Genomic DNA, 20,596 nt, shown 5'->3' on the forward strand with positions numbered 1-20,596 from the left:
ATTGGAAGTATAATGTATGTCATGTATTATACTAGAGCAAATATAGCTTTTGTAGTATGCAGATTGTCTATAAGTATACAAGTAAACCTAGTATGATTCATTGAAAAGTCATTACAATGGTTCTTAGATATCTTAAAATAACTAAAAATTTGATTACATTATTTAGATTATCCCACTATTCTAGAAGGATACTCTAATGCAAGTTGGATTACTAGTGCAAATGATGATAGATCTACAACATGTTGGATATTTACACAGGGAGGAAGAGCAATTTGTTGGGCTTCTAAAAAACAAACTTGCATTTCTTACTCAACTATGTAATATGAATTCATAGCTTTATCCATAGTAGGCAAAAAAGTTGAGTGATTATGGAATTTTTTGTTAAATATAAAGTTGTGACACAATCAATGCCAATCGTTACTTTGTTTTGCAATAGTGCAACCACTATGTCTAGAGCATACAGTAATATATATTGTAATAGCCCGTTTTTTAGCGGTGTCGAAAATAGTGATTTCAGGGCCACAAATTTAACGAGTGAGTTCGTAAATATTATTATTTAATATTTACAAGTCAAAAATAATATTATAATAAATTTTGATTTGATAATTTATGTTGTTTGAACTAAATTTTAAGTGCAAGTGGTTTGTTTCGAAAGTCAAATGGTTTTGAAAAACGAGGTATTGGGACCTCATTTCTATGAACCGAGTCCATAAATATTTTATTAAATATTTGTGAAGTCCTATTAGGGTTATATTAAAATTTGGTTAAGAAGTTTTATTGTTTAGATAGTTAATTAGGAAAAAAAAACTAAATCGTAAAAAGTGCAAAAGTCAATCACTATTGTTATTTTGGGCCAAATGGGTAAGAAATTAAGGTTTCATGGTTTTAAATGGTAAATTGGTCATATTAAGTTATAGTGGACGGTAAACATTTATCTATTTTGTTATTTTTATTGTATTTTATATGTTATATAAGTTAAATTAATTAATAAGGTTAATAAAATAATAGAAACAAAAGGAAAAAGGCATTCATCTTCTTCATTCTTTCAATTACTCAATCGAACCACCATTTTTGCATCAAGAAAGTTTCGGCCAATCAAGGTTCTTGCATGTAAGCTTAATTTCCACCCATTTTTCATAAATTTTATATTTTTGAGATCGATTTAGCTTAATCTAGCTAGCCCGGGGGTTAATTTGTAAAATTTTTAAAAACTTAGGGACTTGCCATGAATGGTTTAAGCATGTATTTAATTGACAGTTTATTAAGCTTCGATGATAAATAGAAGTATTTGTTAAGTGATTTTAGTAATTTTAATGTTAAAGGATTAATTTGTTAAAAGAGTAAAATTCATGGGATTTGATGTGAAATTTTGATGAAAACAGACTATTTAGATATCCTAAGAAAATCGGCGAACATGGGTTCTCTTTTAAAAATGGTAAATTTGCAAGTTATGGGTCTAAAGACTAAATTGAATAAAAGGAAAAATGTTGGGGCAATTTTATAAATTTACATTAACATGTGTTATAGGCTTGAATTAATTATTTGAATATATTTGAATTATTTAATTAAATGAATTTATATTATTTACATCAAGAAACGCTACAATTGGATTTAAATCAAGGAAAAAACTAAGGTTTCGGATTAGTTGTTGACTCTGTTTTAGCAACCGTTCTAATTGAGGCAAGTTCGTATAAGAATTAAATTTGTTATTGTTGTTTTAGATGGAATATTAATTAATATTTGTGGAATGCATAATTAGATTGATAGTTGTGTATTAATTTTGGTATAATGGATTAAGTTGTGAACATAATTAAAATTAAAGTCTATATATGGAAAATATGAACTTTATTTAATGTGTAATGGAATGGTACAATGAAATGAAAGGATAGAGTTTGGGTGTGTATATTGAAAATGTGTACTTTATGAAGCATGTGCGAAATGATATAATATAATGAAATTTAAAGAATTGGATATGTACAAAGGTCCCGTTTGAACTTTGTAAATTCTTAGGATACAAATGACATGTCATTAGGGATTATATGTTTCGGGTGCTGGTCTTGAATGTTCTACCAATGGCTGAGTTCCTACATTTGTTGCGGATTCTCCACAGCTCATGTGAGTAGCATTGTGTAGCTAACATCCCGACCCACAACTCGTGTGAGCAGGCCCATTACACAACTCATGTGAGTATTATTGAACAGGTTATGGTTATATGGAAAGGTGTTCCCGAGTATCCGATATTATTCTATACGGTTCAATGGGTAAGAAAAAGTTAATGGAAAGACATGTACAAAAACTTAATGTTGCTAATGTTCATATGAAATAGAAAGATGGATATGCATATATGAAATGAAAATGATGAAAATTTATCATGTGATGGATGAAATATGCATGGAATTTATTTATTAATATATGTTATGTTCCATAGATGTTATGTTTACTTATCATCTACCGACTACGTGGATTCAAATGAGAAAATGTGTAATGGATATATATATATATATATATATATATATATGTGATGCATGATATAGAAAGCCTAAATGCTTATTATGTATATACCATGATTTACTTGGAACTTACATGTAATGTTATACTTACTAACCTTATGAGGTGGTGTGTATAGGAAAGGAAGTTTGGCATATGACATGATGAAAGTAGGTTTGGTTGTTTAATTTAAAATGTTCGGTAAAATTAAATTTCCTTTATACGAACTTACTAAGCACTAATTGCTTACGTAGTTGTTGTCTCTATTTTGTAGATAATAAAAAAAGCTTCATCGATCGGAATCTTGTCGGAGCATTGTCACACTATCCATTCGTCATTTTGGTAGTTCTAGTTGTTTTGGTTAATGGTTATAAATGGCATGTAATAGGGTTAAAAAGGTTATTTCAATGATTTAGCTTGTTTAGGTTATGCTAAGTTTTTTGTGATTAATGATATTAAATAATGGCATGTGAATAATACGTACAAGTATGTGTGGATGAACTTTATGCATACTTTATAGATGGTAGGTTTTATAAGGTATAATGGCATGTTTTTGAATGACTATTTGGCATGGTTGACATAGGTTCAAACTAGCACTTTGAGATATGGTATGAGTCTAAATTTGGTATGTGAAATGTGGTGTCTTTGATTGGCATATTAGTAGGTATATGTTGAATGATTCTTGACTTGATTTGTGTTTATTTGAAGTTGAAATGGATGAATGATAGGTATATGGTGTAGATTTTAGGCTTAGTCCATGTCAACTATATGAATTTACTTGGATGTATATTTTGCGGTACTAATGAGGGTACATTGGTTGAATGATATAAAGGTGTTGCATATATGATGATTTTAGCATGATTTGGTCTCATTTAAGTGCGTTTTAATTAGGTTAAAAAGGTTAGCAAATGGTATGCTTATGGCTCAAGAAAGCATTTTTTGGCAAACTTGTTTTTCAATGCACCGTGTGTCACACACGGGCTGTTCGCACAGCCATATGTCATTATTTTTTAAATGCAGGTTTCACAAGGTCTGGTACACGGCTTGCTACATGACCGTGTGACCCAACTTTGAATATTCACACAGTTTGGCACACGGCCCATGACACAACTGTGTAGCCCTATTTTGAATGTCCACATGGTTTGAGCTATGTCACATGGCCGTGTGACCCCTGTTTTACAAATTTTTCATATTTTGCCTGAAAATTCTGATTTGCTTCGAATAAGTCCCTTATTGTTTCCAAACTATTTTTAGGGCCAATCAAGCTCGATTTAAGGCCCATAAAAGTATTTTTATCATATTTAAATTTTGTTATTGAAAATAAATATGTGAATTGCATGTTGATCCATGTTTCGATGATTAAGGTTCTATTTTGCACTGTAATGCTCCATAACCCTTATCCGACGATGGAGACGGGTTAGGGGTGTTACATATATAATAGAAAGTCTAGACATATTAGTATAAGACATGATTATGTTAGGGAACTAATCTCTAATGGAGTAATTACCATTACTTATGTCAAATTAGCTAGCAATTTGACAAATCCTTTAACCAAATGATTACCAAGGGATTTGGTAAGTAGTACTACAATAGGAATAAGAGTGAAACCCTTATTAGATGCCAACATCGGGAATCCATCTTTTAATTAGTAACCTTTAATTATAAAGTTCAAATGGTAAAAAACAAGTTGTTTCATGTGTCTCTGAAGCACTAGTAAACCCCATTCTAAATAGAAAGTGATTTGAAGACTAGTGCATCCATTGTGTGTAGATAAGTTGAACAATTTTAATGGAGTTCATTGATTGATGTGTAAAGCAATGGAGACAATAAAGGAACTCTACCTACATAAGCATAAAAAGTGACAACACTTCAACAAAAAGAATTAATGGGTTCTCTTGCAAATGTTTATAAAGGAAAGGATAACATGGTCATATTAATGCTAAAAATGAAATAACTTTAGAAAGAGTTATAAATAAAATTATTTGTGGTTTATTTTCAATTTTAATACAAGAAGTTATGGTTAACGTCAATAACTTTATTAAAATTCTAACGTACATTCACTTATTGGTGGTTCGATTGAGAGATACAATCTTTTATTCATAATTTTATTTGTGTAAAAGGCAAAAAAAAAACTAATATTCCATACTAGTGGAGGATTGTCAATGGTTTGCAATGTTAGTAATCTTTCATTGCAAAGAGATACATAATATAAATAATTTCAATAACAAATTCTTTATGACTTGTGTAATTGAGTTAGGTGCCTACCCCACTAAGTATGTGGACTTACCTATTAGGCTTTATATATAGTCAACCCTCTCTATAATAACTCCATTTGGTTGCTTAGATTTTACCTCTTATAAATAGGTGGTTGTTATACATCTATAACAACATAATCATTGTAAACTTGCCATAGAATTCACATCATGAATTTCCATCAAATAAAGAAAGTGATAATCAAATGAATAGATTTAAAATACGTATAATAGGTGTATGCATTATTTTTATGCACATTTTATTACATTCTTTCACATGATTAATTATAAAGTTCATAAAATTTATAAGTTCAATAATCAACATGAGTTATCAAATTAAATTAATTTATCACGAGTAACTAAATTCAAGTAATCAATTTACAAATTTATGATGTTCCAAATTTATAATAGAATATTTAATTAGGGAACTTAATAGTTTATTGAATTGATATTTTAATTTCACTTATTGAAGATTATTTTCATTTAATAAATATGATTAATAGATTTTTTTTCACGTGAAATTTAATCATTTTATTGAAATAATATTTTAATTCAGATCATTTTATTTAATAATTGATAATTAATAGACCCATTTATATGAAATACTTATAATTTTACTTAAAATTTAGACAATATGTTGTTATAGGAACTAATTTAATAAAATATGTACTTCATAACTATGGATGTTGCTCTTATAAGTGAAAAATTGTTATAGATGATTAAAATAAAACATAAAAACTAGTTCTCCTAGAAACTTGGTTATTATTGCAAAATGTTGTTATAACGGGTGACTATTATAAAGAAAGCTGACTGTATTTATAAATGAAATATTGACACTTGGGCACTTGGACTTGAGTTTGAGCTTAGTGGTGCAATAATATTTTTAATTATTATTATTTTTCGAAATAATTACGATAATTATTTTTATCAAAAGTTGCATCTAAATCAACATGACTGTATTTATAAATGAAATATTGACACTTGGGCACTTGGACTTGAGTTTGAGTTTAGTGGTGCAATAATATTTTTAATTATTATTTTTCGAAATACTTACGATAATTATTTTTATCAAAAGTTGCATCTAAATCAACATATTGAAATAATACAACTTTCCTAAAAGTTTCAAAATGAAGAAACATCAAATTTCTTTTTAAAATTGAATAGTGTTATGTTGTGGGAAAACACAAAAGTATGTACCAAGTGACACATATTTTGATGTACAACCATTCAATGCCTATATAATACTCAATTTATGCCATTTTCATGATTCTGCTTTGTTGTTTTATAGCTTGTTGTATCCAATATGCAAAATTAAAGTCTTAAGGAAATTGATTCACGCCTCAAGTCAATTTCTTATTTCTCTTTCTTGCACACAAGTTATCTAACAGTTGGTTCTAAATATGGTAGTCTCGACATCATTATTGTTATTAAGCATGACTAGAGTAAAATGAACACCACCTCTCGTAAATCCCAATATCTATACTTCAAACTAGATACACTCGTCATACTTTCAACTTTGATTTTTCTTGAATCCTCATTTCCATTTCTTCCAATGTGACATTAGTCTTAAACATGATGTCAACGTGATTGTCCGGTTGAAAAATGATGCTTATATCACCCATCGTAATTGATCCATTATAAATACCTGTGCAATAAATTGATTCATCATCTTTTCAATTCAAATTATAAAATGTTACATTACTAGCATTAGGAATAATACTAACACAATAATGAATTTTAACAATACAAACATTTTTAATTATAGGAACAATTTCAACAATACAAAAAATGACATCTAACATAACATTAAAATTCTAAAACGTTTAATAACACTAATAGTATAACAATTGCATAATACAAAATACTTGCATGATAAAAATCAGAAAGTTGAGAGCTTAACTTTAAGAGGTTTAGAATTATACTCTAAAAGGCAAATTTTAAGGATGAAGTAAAAAAAAATTAGGGTTCAAACAAATAGTTTAAGCTTTTATTGTAAAATTTATATTAATCTCAACTCCCATGAATTTTGAGGTTAATATCCAATAAGTCAAATTTATATAAGTGCAAGTACAAGGTTCTTAAAGGAATATCTGGTAAATAAGATTGATTGGGGTCATGTAACACCCAAAATCCAGCCTAGACATTATGGACGAATATGGGACTGTTACGATGAAGGGTTTTAAACACATCCTTTAGGTTAAAACTTTACATACTATTTGTTACCAAAAAGGGTACATATTTCCAGAAAAGCTCGTTTTATATTCTTTATTAAAACCGTTATTGTTGTTCTTTAATGTGAATCATAAATTTGCAGCGAAAGTTGGATAAATCATTATAAATAAAACCAAGTTTGTATTTTTAGAAAAACCTTTGTTTGCGTAAAATCGTGATTTTGTCAAACATCGCAGTATAAAATTTAAAAACGCATCCAAAACCAAAACCAAAAGCAAACAGTCCAGAGAGTTTCAAAATTTACAAACTCTCAAGAAAAACTAGAATCTAAAAATAAAACCATTAATTTAAAGACAGTTTTTGTACTAGTGGTCACCGTTGAGCCTCTGTCGCACTGACTCGCCTATGTCTGAGGATTACCTGAACAGAACAGACAACATATGTGAGTTTTCAAAAAACTCAGTGTGTAACTTAACAGAGACACTCATGCATATGGGAACAAAGTTTTCATGTACAGATCAGATACAGATACGGACACAAGTCCTTAATAGAAACAGATCATGTCAGAATCAGATAATCAGAACAGATATGCAAAATCCTACCCCCATCCTCTACACACCATCTCTGAACATCCCATCACATAATGTGGGGTATAAAACACCCACCCATCCCTACATACCACATTGTGTCTGTACGACACTTAGCAGAATAGCATGCAACCATGCTGCTAGATAATAGGCAAAATGTCGCCTTACAGAACACTTTCTCCACATATACTAAACCCACCCCAAATAAAGATAAAGAATACAAATAACAAATATAACAGAATCAACATGTTTAGCATGCTCATATACAAATATCATACATGTTTATATTGACAATCAGGCATACATATCAATTTTACTAACGCAAATCAGTCTATCAGAATAACAGATCTCATGCATTAAGGGTTTGGTTAGCCCTTACCGACCCTACAAAAGGCCCATAGTCGATTGGAACAACTCAAGTGACCCTAGGGAAAATTTTAGAATTTTGGGCCCACACACCCAAATTGGCCCTGCCTGTGTGGCCCACACGGCCTGGCCCATGACCCACATTCCCGTGTGGCCCACACGCCTAAATTGACCTAGCTCGGGTGGCCCACACAGCCACACCCTTGCTCGTCACACAGCTGTGTGTCGTACACAGCCAGCCACATGACCGGGCACACGCCCATGTGGCGTCGACAAGCCACTTTTTCGGCTTTCGTCGAACCTCATTTTTTTCCATGTTTTCATTACACACTTGGTTTCTTTTTTGAATCAGCCTAAATGATGAAATTCCCAGTAACTAAAATCAACAGAATTCAACGAATTAATCCCTAGGAACTCTTCCAATTTGAAGGCATACGACTTAGTACCCTAACATGTCGAAACCCAACAGCAAAACTATGCTTAATCGATAGAAACACTTACCCTCAAGACAACAATCCACACAATCACTCCGCCGAAAGAGCACCCATTGACGCACAATTCTCACCTAGATATCAGTAAACACAAACCAAGAAAAATTAAAAGGAAACCCTTCAACACCATAAAAAATCCCCAACCATTCATCTATTCTATAAAGAAACTTAAGCCAACTATGCACTTACCAAACAACAACCACCAATCTTAATGACAGAGATGAGCAAATAACACTTGAATTTCGTCTGAATTAGAAAAGTAATAGGAACAGAAAGCAAAAAGAACAAGAAAGAACGTATGAAAAACGAAAAAAAATGAACGTGAAAGCGGTGGCTGATTTTTAGGGAAAAGGATAATGATAAAATTAAATTAAAAATAAAATAATTAAATCACCTATTTTCCCTCAACTCCCCACCAACAACCGAATCCTAGTAAATCTGACCACTAACCACATCCAACTACCTCTGACTTTTAACTCCACCCAAACTCTCTCAGGCACCCGGAGCAAAAATAATCACCAACTCTCACACAAGAATTCAAACACAATACCTCTAACAAGTTAAATCCTTACCACTCGAACCAACAAGCTCATTCTAATGTAAGTTTACCAAAAATATAATATAAGCCTACCTAACATGGATAAGTATAGGATAAAAATAACAAAAATTGCTAAAAGTGAAACTTGAACCTTAGGCCTCAAACATACCATTAGAACACTTAGCCACTGAAACAAATACATATATTTATATTAGAATTCACAGAAACAAAATTAAGAAATTTAGGGCGTTATAGGTCAACTCATTATGTCATAACTAAAGAGAATCAATTACTCACAAGTACAAAAATGATGGTATCAAGGTCAAACTTGATGCTATTATATTTTTCTAAACATCCAAGACACAAATTTCATAAAGAATTTAATTCCAAGAAAAACACATATGGGTGTCGAGGTCTATCTAGACTTAATAATATAATGAATAAAATGGAATTTATATAATTTAATGATTAAATACAAAATTTTTATTGTTAAGTCACTAGTAAAAATGCATTACATTTGTTTCAGAAAGTCAACTAATGATTATGGATGAAATTTAAGGAAAAAATGATAAAAAGAAAATAATAATAGGGAAGTGATTTTTATTTTAAATAAAATTTTATATAATCTTATATATTTGTGTTATTTTATATGAATTTAATTTAAAATATCATCAATAAATATTATTACGAGGTCAATAAAAAATATTTTTAAACGCGTGAAATTAGGAAATACAAAAGCACGATCTTAATTTGACATTAAAAGGGAGATTATATTGTTGTTCACTAAATACTAAATTATGGATAAATTTTCGTTTTGATCAGTTAATTAAAAAAGTTATAATTTGGTCATTAAAATTTTAAAATTATTTTTTGACACTCTTTTAATTGGTATAATAACAATTTTAGTCCTTAATTTTTATACTTTCTATTAATTTGACCTTAATTATAAAAAATAAAAAATGAAAATATTTTTAAAATTTAAAAATTTCTAAAAGTAAAGATAAAAGTAGATAAAATTTCAAAAATAGATTAAGTGAAAGAAAATGAGGAAAATTATTTTAAACCATCCAACTTTTCTCTTTGTATTATTTGTATGGGAATATCCAATACCTATTCTTTAAAAATATTTTTAAAAAAGCAAAATTAATGGTTGACTTATTTTCACATCTTCTGTTTTTTTACATAACACGGCTTTCTTATTATAAGAAAAGAAAAGAATTTTGTTTTTACAATTTTAGTTTAAAAATAATTTAAATGAATTAAAATTTTGATTTAAATTTTTAGCTAAAAAAACTGACATTAGAGTTTGAAAAAAGAAAAGCGCATGTAAAATCAGTTCTAGATTTTCTTTAGGGCCAATTTGAATATATTACTAATTTAGTTTTTAAATATTGAGAAAATATGTAATGATTTAACTGTTTTTTGTTCAGTTAAAATTGTTATTGGATTATAATGAAAGACAGTTTTCTTTAATTCTCATACATATTAGTTCTTCAATGACAACATTTTTGAAATTTTATTTTTTAAATTTTTATATAGAATTTTCTAATTTTAATTAATTTCAAGGTTTTATAATTTTGATATAGGAATAGGATCAAATTTATAGAAAATATAAAATTGAGGACTAAAAATACTATTATATTGACTAAAAAAGTGTCACTTTTTTAAAAACTTTAGTAATCAAATTGAAATTTTTTAAGTGACTAAAATAATGACTAATAAATTTACTATAACCCTTAAAAAAGTTGACTATTTTCTTGGCCCCAAAAAAAAGAAAAGAAATCTAAATTGATATACATGAAACTTCCAATTTCATAGACGAATGATGTTACCTTACGTAACACAGACGTCAAAGTTACTTCCACAAATTGCAGTGCAAGATGTTGAACTCCAAATGTATTTTGCGTACGTGGCACCACCTCCTTCATTATCATCCCCAATACGAAATTTGGCCATGTTAATAAAACCACAAATATAGGGCATGTGGAAGGTGAAGGGAGGGAAGGGAGAGGCGACGGAGCTCAACCCTAACTCACCCTTTCACCGCCCGAGTTTCATGCACTCAGCGATTCGCAGCCTCCGCGTCAAAATCTCAACTCAACTTGCCTTGCTTTGCTTTCCCCTTCTGATAAATTTCATTCTTATTATTAATATTACAACTTAATAGCAATCCTACTTACTATCATCTATGGCCGATGCCTGAAACGACATCACCTCACCTCTTCCCCGATCCTCTCTCTTTATAGCACCGGAAATGTGGGGATAAGATAAGGTTCGAATTTCGAGCAAGTCCTTTTTTCAGATAAATATGCCTTTTTTTATTACAAGAGAAAAATATGATGATTTTTTTTTAAAATTCTGTATTTTATCAAATTTATATTTGTGACATAAATAGTAATGATGACCTTTCTGACAGCAGTTCTGTTTTGACATATTCAAGTTTTTGTCAGCATCCTACTTGATACGGGGTATTATATATACGTATAATTATACGTTTACGTTACACTGTATTTTCATACGTAGAAGGTGTTGCAGGTGTTATTTGAGCAGTTCATATCTTGTCTCCGCGTTTATTTGAAGGAAGCTCTTCTCTCATCACTCATCAATATTCAAGCTTCTGCTTTGGCCTCCTTTGCCGACAAAAAAAATAAACAGTAATTTCTCTTTTTGCTCCTTAATCATTTAAAGTATCTGTTTTTCTTTTAAATGAGACTTATTTTTTCTTTTTCTGCGGTTTGAATGTCTGTTAGATGTGTGATATTGAAGCTTGAAAGTTTCCTCATAGAATGAAAATTATAGCTTTTACGATGAAAATGACTGAAACAAAGGGGGATTTATTTATAAGTTTATTGGGTTGAATTTCTTTTATTGACTTTTAATGATAGTATTCGTCTGCATAAAGTTTTTTCTTTTCTCCTCTTAGCTATTTTCTTGGAGATTTTTATTAGTCTTGAACATTCAACAAAGGGTGACAGTTATTCTTATATTTAGAAAATATTTTGAACATAAATCTGTAGTTAGATCCGTTTGGCTCTATATTGAAATCTACCAATTCAATGGCTTTAAGTTAATCATAACATTCATATTATATGATAGGTGGTTTGATATGCTTCTCTTGTATAACTTTAAGTACACTGAGAATGCTTAGGAGTAAGTTTTTTCATGCTACTTTCTTTCAGATCGAATCTAATGGTTATTTGATTTAATCAGAAAATGTTTGGCAAAGACTTTTTCACCGAATATGGCGAAGCAAGTCAATATGAAATAAAGGAAGTAGTAGGCACAGGAAGTTATGGTGTGGTTGCCTCTGCAATTGATACTCACACTGGAGAGAAGGTAGCTATTAAGAAGATAGCCAATATCTTTGAGCACACATCTGAAGCCACACGTATTCTTAGAGAGATCAAACTTCTACGGCTGCTGCGTCACCCTGACATAGTTCAGATAAAACACATAATGCTTCCTCCATGTCAAAGAGAATTCAAAGACATATTTGTTGTTTTTGAGTTGATGGAATCTGATCTTCACCATGTTATAAAAATCAATGATGATCTAACCCCTGAGCATCATCAGTTTTTCTTATACCAGCTTCTTCGGGGTCTGAAATACATTCACACAGGTTGCCTTCTTTTACATCTCAATTGTTGTACAGGTTTCTCCAATTTGTGATTATAAATGACCCACTTTTTATTAATCTTTTCCTTTCAATTTCTTCAGCACATGTTTTCCATAGAGATTTAAAGCCAAAAAATATACTTGCTAATGCGGATTGCAAACTGAAACTTTGTGATTTTGGACTCGCTCGGGTGTCATTTACGGACGTTCCTTCTGCTATTTTTTGGACTGTTAGTGCTTCTTTCTTGCTTCTGACTGCTTTGCTATTCATAACTATTGTGTGTACCATGTTTGCTGTTTTCACTATCTGATCATCATTTAATCTGTTAAGGATTATGTGGCAACTCGATGGTATCGTGCTCCTGAACTGTGCGGTTCATTTTACTCCAACGTATGTACTGTTGTTTTCCTTTTCTTCAATTGATTTAATATAGGAATTGTTAGTCAGCTGTATAATTAATTTTCAGTTGTCCTCTTTTAGTCTTTTTAGGGATTTTTGTGTTAATAGGCAACGACAAAAACTATATATTTTAGTTTTCTTGTTGTGTCATGCTTGCTGCCCTGCTTGAGGAGGTAAAATAGCCGGTTCTTGAGTAAGAAAGAAGCTTCCTTGCATATACTTTGTGAATTGAAGAATGTCTAGATATATCATATACATGTCATATGCATACACTGCTAGTAGAAATTATATTCTATTCAGGTGAACCAAATTGAGCAAAACTTCTCTAGGAACTTCGTTTAATTGATTTTTAAACCCAATTATTTGTGCAGTACACCCCTGCGGTCGATATTTGGAGTGTAGGATGCATATTTGCTGAGTTGATCACTGGAAAAGCATTGTTTCCAGGGAAGAATGTGGTGGACCAATTGGATCTTGTGACCGATTTGCTTGGCACTCCCTCTGCTGAAACAATCGCAAGGGTTTGCCATCTCTTTTAAGATACTTCCCTGGCCTTTTCTAAACAGGGACAACATCTTTTCTAACCATCTTGATTCTTCATAATATCTGCAGATTAAGAATGAAAAAGCTAGAAATTATTTGAATAGCTTGAGAAAAAAGAAACCAATTCCTTTCTCAAAAAAATTCCCAAATACAGATCCATTGGCCCTCAAATTGCTTGAGCGTCTGATCGCATTTGATCCTAATGACCGTCCATCCGCTGAAGAGGTAAACTGTAGGGGTTCTAATAGTTTTAAGGTTTGAATCTCTTTTCTTCGTACGTTATTGTATTTCCTAACTTATATGATTGTTCTTTATGCAGGCATTAGCTGATCCATATTTCCATGGATTGGCAAATGTGGACAATGAACCATCCATGCAACCCATTTCAAAATTGGAATTCGAGTTTGAAAGAAGGAAATTATCAGAAGATGATGTCCGAGAGCTAATTTATAGAGAGGTATTTATGTGCATAGAGATTAGTTCTTGCCTCAGTGATAAATTATCCATTTTAATGCCCTCTTCTATTTAATGTTTACTTCATCTTATTTTATGTTGCAAATAGATATTAGAGTACCATCCACAGATGCTTCAGCAGCACCTTAAAGGCAAAGATCAGATTAGCTTCATGTATCCAAGGTAAAGCATCCAACTGATAGTTACATTGAACATAAGTGTCAGGCCTCAGCTGCTGGAACTACGAAGTGATGAATTATTAAGTTCCTTTATATTCATAAACTGATAGCGATACTAAAATCTTGTATTCCACAAAAGATTACAGTGTTGCATGTGCTGAAAGGTCGTGATGAGCAAAACCGTCATTCATCATGAATGATGTTATTATGAACACCTATTTCACATTATCATTGTTTTAAGTACTGTTCTACATATGCTTGTTACTGCAATATTTGTCATAACTACAGCTTACATCCCTATATCGTTACTCTAAATGCTGCTGAATGTTAATCAAGTGTTTTATGTCAACGCAGTGGAGTTGATCGGTATAGGCAACAATTTGCCTGTCTTGAGGGACAAGGCAAAATTGAAAGAGGCATTCTGCTCCAAAGGAAACATACATCCTTGCCAAGGTAAATATCCGGAAATAGATGCATATGTATAGTCTTATCTGCGATTTTTTTATTTGAATGTGTTGCTTTTATTGTACTGACTATGATCATTTGTTTCTTAGGGAGCGAGTCTGCAATGATGATACTGATCACATTGATGAATCAAAAAAACGTACAGTGGCTTCTGCTGGTCGTGCAACCCTTCAGAGCCCTACAAAGTTGCAAGCATCCGTGGAACCAGAATATGTAAACCAAAATGTGGCAGGGACTCAGAAAGCCTCCGGCAAACCTGTGCAAAATGGTCGTCGCCTGTCGAAAAGTGAAAGCATTAGTGCTTCAAGGTGTGTGGGCGTCATTCGAAAACCTCAAGGGGTATGTCATTCTCTAACTATGTATTTGACTGTCGTTCATCAATGTTTTTTTAGGTATATCATCTTATCTCACTTCCCTTTGCTTTCCAGATGCACGGAGAAGTGCAGAAACTGGTCGCTTAACATGCTTGGGAACTTGCAAACGTTTGACTAAGAAAAATCTGCCGATTCTTGGTTTTCTTTTGCTATGTCCATGATATTCCTTTGGAGGTTCTTAATCTGCCTTAATCAACTAATATGTGCTACTTGTAGTTACTTTATTGTACTCTGGACAAGGAAAAAAATTGCCTGACTTATGATTTAGAAATTATTTAAGGCAGGCAATCTTGCGGTGACAATTTGGGTCAACTCTCAATAGTTCAGCAGGATTCAGCTAATGCACTCACACATGAATCAAGCAATTCAATTACGGGCAGATTTTGCCATTCTTATTGTACATACCGTGGTAATAAAACAAGAAACATGCAATTCGATTTCAATTGGTGGCAGATATGGATGCATTTGAGATTTGTATATATTGATGTGATGTTTCTCAGTAAAGTTCAACAAATTCATACGAGAGAAAGAGTAAAGATGACATTCACGTATCAGAAAACATTAAAGTCAATGCCAAATGGTGCAAATTATGGTCATAAAGTCTAAATATAGTTCGGACCATTTCACTTGTAGGGTGCTAATACGCTTCTGCTCATCTAGCAGTGAATTTCCTATCTCGTACTTAAAAGCCTTCTAGCCACTTCCATCTAGTTGACCATGAGAAAGTAGGTGGGCCATGTATTGCTGCAATCAGATAACATCTGAATTAGATAGCATTGACCAAACACAAGCTGAAAATTTACCATAAAAAGTCATCCAATTTGTATCAAGTCAAAAGGACTAGAAGTTTCCTTTAAGCGTTGCATTACATAAAAAGATGACATCTTAGCAAAGTAAAATGATCAAAAGGATGATGCATTGGTCGATTTTCAGATAAAGGTTATATGAGTTTCCATTTTCTTTTTGGTTAGCTTGCCTCCGTTAATAGCAGTATAGGCTATTGGTTTATGCCATTGCTATTTGCTTTTTACTATAATATATTTGCCTCTCCTTGTGCGAAAAAAGCAAAGAACAAAAGCATCGACCATCCAGTCATAGCAGAGGATTTCTATTTAAATTATTATGAGTTATAAACAAACTGGAACATTGAAGGAAAGAGTACAAGGCAATTTCATTGATGTACATCCATGGGGGAAGGTATGAGTGGATTTAAGGCCGAACAACAGCACTCAGTGATGTCTATCCTTTCTAGGTGTATCAGAGTACAACTTGATCCCTACTTGAAAGAAAGGGGTTTAGAAGAGAAACCATTGTGTCAAAAACGAGGAAAATGTTAAGCAAATACAAATAAGGCCATCTGAGAGGGAAAATTAATCTAGGCTGAAACCACTTAGTTACACCCCTTAAACAGTATAGTTAACCTAGTTGCATCAATGTGGTGTTTTCCTCCCATTCAGTACGACAGTACTTGGATGATACGAAAATCAAATATAATCTTGCCTGTAATCACAGTCCCTTCAATCCCAGAGAGTGATAAACGACCAGATAGTTACTGTCCAAGAAAAAGTGCCTAGGTGCCCTGTGGTTAACCAACTCCTCTTTATGGATAAAGGAGGTTGATATGGTAAAAGGTGGAGAAGAACAAGAAGACAAGTATCGTGGGTATGCAAACGAAAGAAGTAACTCCACTCAACCCAACTTGGACTGCTGACCGGTACTATCTCAACATACAGAGAGAATTCTAAGCAAGCACCTTTCTAGAATTCATCTTTTGACCCTCTTTACCACCGTTTTATTCTGGTTGCAACTTGCTTTAATTATCATAAGAAATTTAAGTTTGATTAGTCATTTTATAGAGGTCTGTTTGAAATAGGATCAGGAAGTAATGGTAGATTGTTCTACATGACATTTTTGGGAACAAACTATTTTCTAAATTAGGATCAGCAGAAATCGGGAAATATTGCAAAAATTACACTTAAGGATACTTGTACAGTTCAATTTGAAGAAATTACTTTAAATTTTCATAGAATCAACATAAAAAAGAAACAACCAAATCATGCTTGAATGATGCAGAGACAGAAAGCGCAATTCTAATTAAGGTTTCAACTACCATGTAAAACAGGGAGGGAAAAAAAACCTAATCTTGCATACCATGAAAAAATCCTAAGTAGGTTATCAAAAGAATGCGTGCACACACATGAAACATACATAATAGCAATGTGTAACTTACCGAATGATAGGCATATGGTGATTTCCCTTGACGATCGAAGTGTTTAGCCATGATACAGAACTCAATCGGACCCCATTCCTCTGATTCAAAGCAATTGCCTAATGCCGCTTTATATAACTATCCAAACCAAGAAACAATCAAATGTCAACCAAATATGAAATTAAAATGCTGGGAAAGCAATAAAATTAGAGAATAAAAGAGGGTACCTTAGCAGTGTCAGTTAAAAGCTCGGTTCCAGCAGGATAAGAGGCATAGAATTGATCAGCCCTCGAATACCCAGCTCTAGTTCTGCAAAATAAATATCGAAGCAAAGCAATTAAAAGAAAACGCTAAAAAATGATAAAAATCCACAAAATCTAACAATTGAATGTACGTGTTGTTTGTATAAGCGTAGCTCAAAACAGCAACAAAGCAATAGAATCCAGTGTATGAAACAATTCTTCGGAACTTTTGAATCTTCAGAATTTCTTTGACGCCGTCGAGAAGATTATAGAGCATCATCGTTGCCTCTGAAATTTTCAAGTATTTCTACGAAGGAACTCTTTTATTCTAGAGACATTCTATCGAACATGTGGCGTTCATGGAACTGCGGCTGTTGCGTGAAACAGTGTAACTACGCGTACTGCCTTAAAATTAGTCTCTTTTTTTCCAACTGTTTTTATACTAAAAACTCTTAAATTTCGAGTTTGAAAATGTTTAATTAAATCAAATTATTCATTTTAATTTAATAAAAGAAAATGATATTTATTTTCTAACTTTGTGTAAATTTTGATTACAAAAATCAGCTCCATCAAGATTATTTTTTATTTAACTTGGCGAAAACTTATCTAACATCCTTGTTATACTCTTCTCTCCAGAAAACATGTGTCAAGCCCAAAAGGTATTGTTGGTCCTATATTGACTCTCTGAGCACAACCATTCGGCCCACTTCAAACGGAACCTATCATCCATGTTCATAGGAGAGCATTATCATAATTTGAAACACTTTCAAGACAATAATGAGTCTATTTAGGTTTAATTACATCATATTGATAGAATCTCATAATACGTGTCCATGAATATTCATTAGGCATTTAACGAGATTAAACACTTGTCTAGCCAATATCATACCAATGGATAAGGAGACTTTTTCTTATAAATACCCTAGAAAACTATGGGTAAGGGATCAACCATTTTTATACCCTAGAGTTACTCTGAGCATTCATCTTTTCAATCAACCTATCTTATCATCATTATTTCGGGTCTCAGCCTTTACAGTTGAACTGACCTCCACTACATCACCTTGATCTCCTCCTTATACCACATGTCTTCCTCCCTTGTTATACTTTGTATCAACAATTGGTACAGTAAGCGTAGACAAAAGAAAATGTCTCAGAATCAGAATGATGCTACCCACAACCTCATTAACAAAAACATTGACACCGACCCTGCAATTTCTCCAGTCTAATAAATGGTGACGATATAAAAAACATTGAATTTCCTTCAACCCAACCCAAAACATCGAATCGCTCAACCATGACTACCATGGGAGCCCTCACACAACTTTTAAATACCCTTAATACTCCCTCAATTAATATTGCCACTATGGCCTCGCCTTCAATTCCTAACACGTCATCCTCTCCTGTCACCCTACAAGACCCTAAAGATGATCTTTTAAAATAAATCTTCACTTGTTTAGCCTCGCAATGTCAACCTACTACCGTGGCTATGCCCCCATATCAAAATTCCCAACAATAATATCTACTGAGTTCCCAGCACCATGTTGCTAAGATGCAAGAAAAGATGTGTCTCATGGAGGAACAACTCCTAACTCAACAGTGTTAATTCCAAGAACAGCAAGAACGTTAACACCTGCTAGATCAACATAATGCCTGCAATGAGCAACTGATCACGGAGTTGCATGTAGCAAAAGATGATGTCAAAGAGGGTGAATTACCCCCTCTGACAGAACTAAAAAATAAAGCACAATCAACTATCTGTAATGATAAGAAAAGGCATAATGATAATGAGATTTTACAAGATCCTCAGCCTAATTGTGAGCCTCGAAACAAAACCATTCCTTTTGAGGAACAAATTGTAGCACTTCAATTAGAATTTTTACAAGAGGCTAAGATTGCTGATGTTGTTTTGCTGTGGCATTTTTATTGGTAGCATAATCTGATTCTGTTACAACATTCTTTTGATTGGTCCGCTCAGTTGTAAACTGCTCCATAGATGGGTCTAAATTCTTTCTATGTGTGAGATCTGAGTTATCCTCGTTTGTAATGGCATCATTAACAACTCCAGGTAACTAAGTACCACTTTTGAGTGTAATTGCCTTTCAATGCTCCTTCCCTTGAGATTTTGAATTTTCAGTGTCACTTGGCAATGCTCCTTGAGGTCTCCAGTTTAACGCATTGGAAATCTGCCCTACTTGATTTTCCAAAGCTCTTAGAGATGCAGCTTGACTCTGGATTTTTTTTTGTTATATATTCCTTCAACAGAGCTTCCATAGATGAAGAAGATGATGCTGAAATTTGTTGAACATTTTGTCGTGGCATGGGTTGATTATAACAAAGTGGTGCATTTGTGGCATTCTATCGAACAACATTGTTGGAGTTCAACATTCCTTGATTATTCCAACTGAAGTTTGGATGTTGCTTCCACCCTGGATTGTAGGTGTTAGAATATGGGTTATTGTTCCGGTTGAAATTACCCATGTAATACACAGACGCTGGGTTTGATTGGTATTCATCAAAAACATGATCTTCCCCACAATAAACACATGATAGCTCGGCTATTTTCATCTCCTAAACTGCAGTTGGCTTCTTTAGTGTTTTCATCATATTAGCTAAAGATGATACCTGAGTCGTTAATGAAGTGACTACATCAAGCTCCATTGTGCCAGCAACTCTTCTGCCAGTCCCCACTCTCATAGTAGGGTATTGACAATCATTTTTGGCAATCCATTCCAAAATCTTATACGCTTCATTATATGATTTATCCAACAAAGTACCATTAGCAGACACATCAACTACCATCATTGTATGTGCATTTAATCCATTGTAAAACATTTCCATTAGTGTCCAGTGTTGGAAACCATGCATCGGACATTTCCTAAGTAATTCCTTAAATCTCTCCCAAGCTTCATACAACGTCTCATCCTCTAATTACCGAAAATGTGTGATATCATTCCTTAACTTGGCATTTATATTTGGAGGATGATACCGTAGCAAAAACCTTTGACAAATATCATTCCAAGATGCCACCATCCCCAACAGCAAAGCGTTCAACCATGCTTTTCCACGATCTCTTAATGAATATGGAAACAGTTTAAGTAGCAGAACGTCTTCAGGAACACCCTGTTGCTTGAATGAGTCACAGACTTCGAAGAAAAGTCTTAAGTGTAGTCGTGGATCTTCGGTAGGTAATCCACTAAACTGTTCTACCGTTTGCAACATCTGA

The 20,596-nt window shown here is 32.7% G+C and overlaps 2 protein-coding genes, 1 long non-coding RNA gene and 1 other non-coding gene across 5 annotated transcripts; 2 read left to right on the forward strand and 2 right to left on the reverse strand.

Annotated features, from left to right (window-relative positions):
- Nucleotides 1-7,129: 7,129 nt before the first annotated feature.
- On the reverse strand, nucleotides 7,130-10,874 carry LOC128039811 (uncharacterized). The gene is made up of 3 exons (XR_008194489.1): nucleotides 10,726-10,874; nucleotides 8,366-8,429; nucleotides 7,130-7,331 (listed from the first exon to the last, which is right to left on the reverse strand). It is a non-coding gene; the product is annotated as an uncharacterized LOC128039811 (long non-coding RNA).
- A 5-nt stretch (nucleotides 10,875-10,879) lies between these two features.
- On the forward strand, nucleotides 10,880-15,365 carry LOC105794426 (mitogen-activated protein kinase 17). 2 transcript variants are annotated; one of them, XM_012623593.1, is made up of 12 exons: nucleotides 10,881-11,165; nucleotides 11,429-11,547; nucleotides 12,104-12,512; nucleotides 12,611-12,738; nucleotides 12,840-12,899; nucleotides 13,280-13,429; nucleotides 13,521-13,676; nucleotides 13,771-13,908; nucleotides 14,014-14,087; nucleotides 14,438-14,536; nucleotides 14,638-14,887; nucleotides 14,977-15,365. In XM_012623593.1, exons 3-12 carry the CDS (start codon nucleotides 12,107-12,109, stop codon nucleotides 15,007-15,009), a joined length of 1,494 nt encoding a protein of 497 aa, XP_012479047.1. In that variant the 5' UTR covers nucleotides 10,881-11,165; nucleotides 11,429-11,547; nucleotides 12,104-12,106; the 3' UTR covers nucleotides 15,010-15,365. The 2 variants fall into 2 exon arrangements, with proteins under 2 accessions (XP_052484380.1, XP_012479047.1); XM_052628420.1 differs by lacking the exon at nucleotides 12,840-12,899 and having other exon boundaries at nucleotides 10,880-11,165.
- A 13-nt stretch (nucleotides 15,366-15,378) lies between these two features.
- LOC105794428 (uncharacterized) lies at nucleotides 15,379-17,794 on the reverse strand. The gene is made up of 4 exons (XM_012623594.2): nucleotides 17,526-17,794; nucleotides 17,359-17,440; nucleotides 17,153-17,269; nucleotides 15,379-15,666 (listed from the first exon to the last, which is right to left on the reverse strand). The coding sequence occupies exons 1-4, from the start codon at nucleotides 17,651-17,653 to the stop codon at nucleotides 15,616-15,618; spliced, it is 378 nt and encodes a 125-aa protein (XP_012479048.1). The 5' UTR covers nucleotides 17,654-17,794; the 3' UTR covers nucleotides 15,379-15,615.
- A 2,433-nt stretch (nucleotides 17,795-20,227) lies between these two features.
- Nucleotides 20,228-20,334, forward strand: LOC128040242 (small nucleolar RNA R71). The gene has a single exon (XR_008194900.1). It is a non-coding gene; the product is annotated as a small nucleolar RNA R71 (small nucleolar RNA).
- Nucleotides 20,335-20,596: the final 262 nt, after the last annotated feature.

Source organism: Gossypium raimondii, chromosome 3 (assembly GCF_025698545.1).
Source record: "Gossypium raimondii isolate GPD5lz chromosome 3, ASM2569854v1, whole genome shotgun sequence".
Lineage (NCBI taxonomy): Eukaryota > Viridiplantae > Streptophyta > Magnoliopsida > Malvales > Malvaceae > Gossypium > Gossypium raimondii.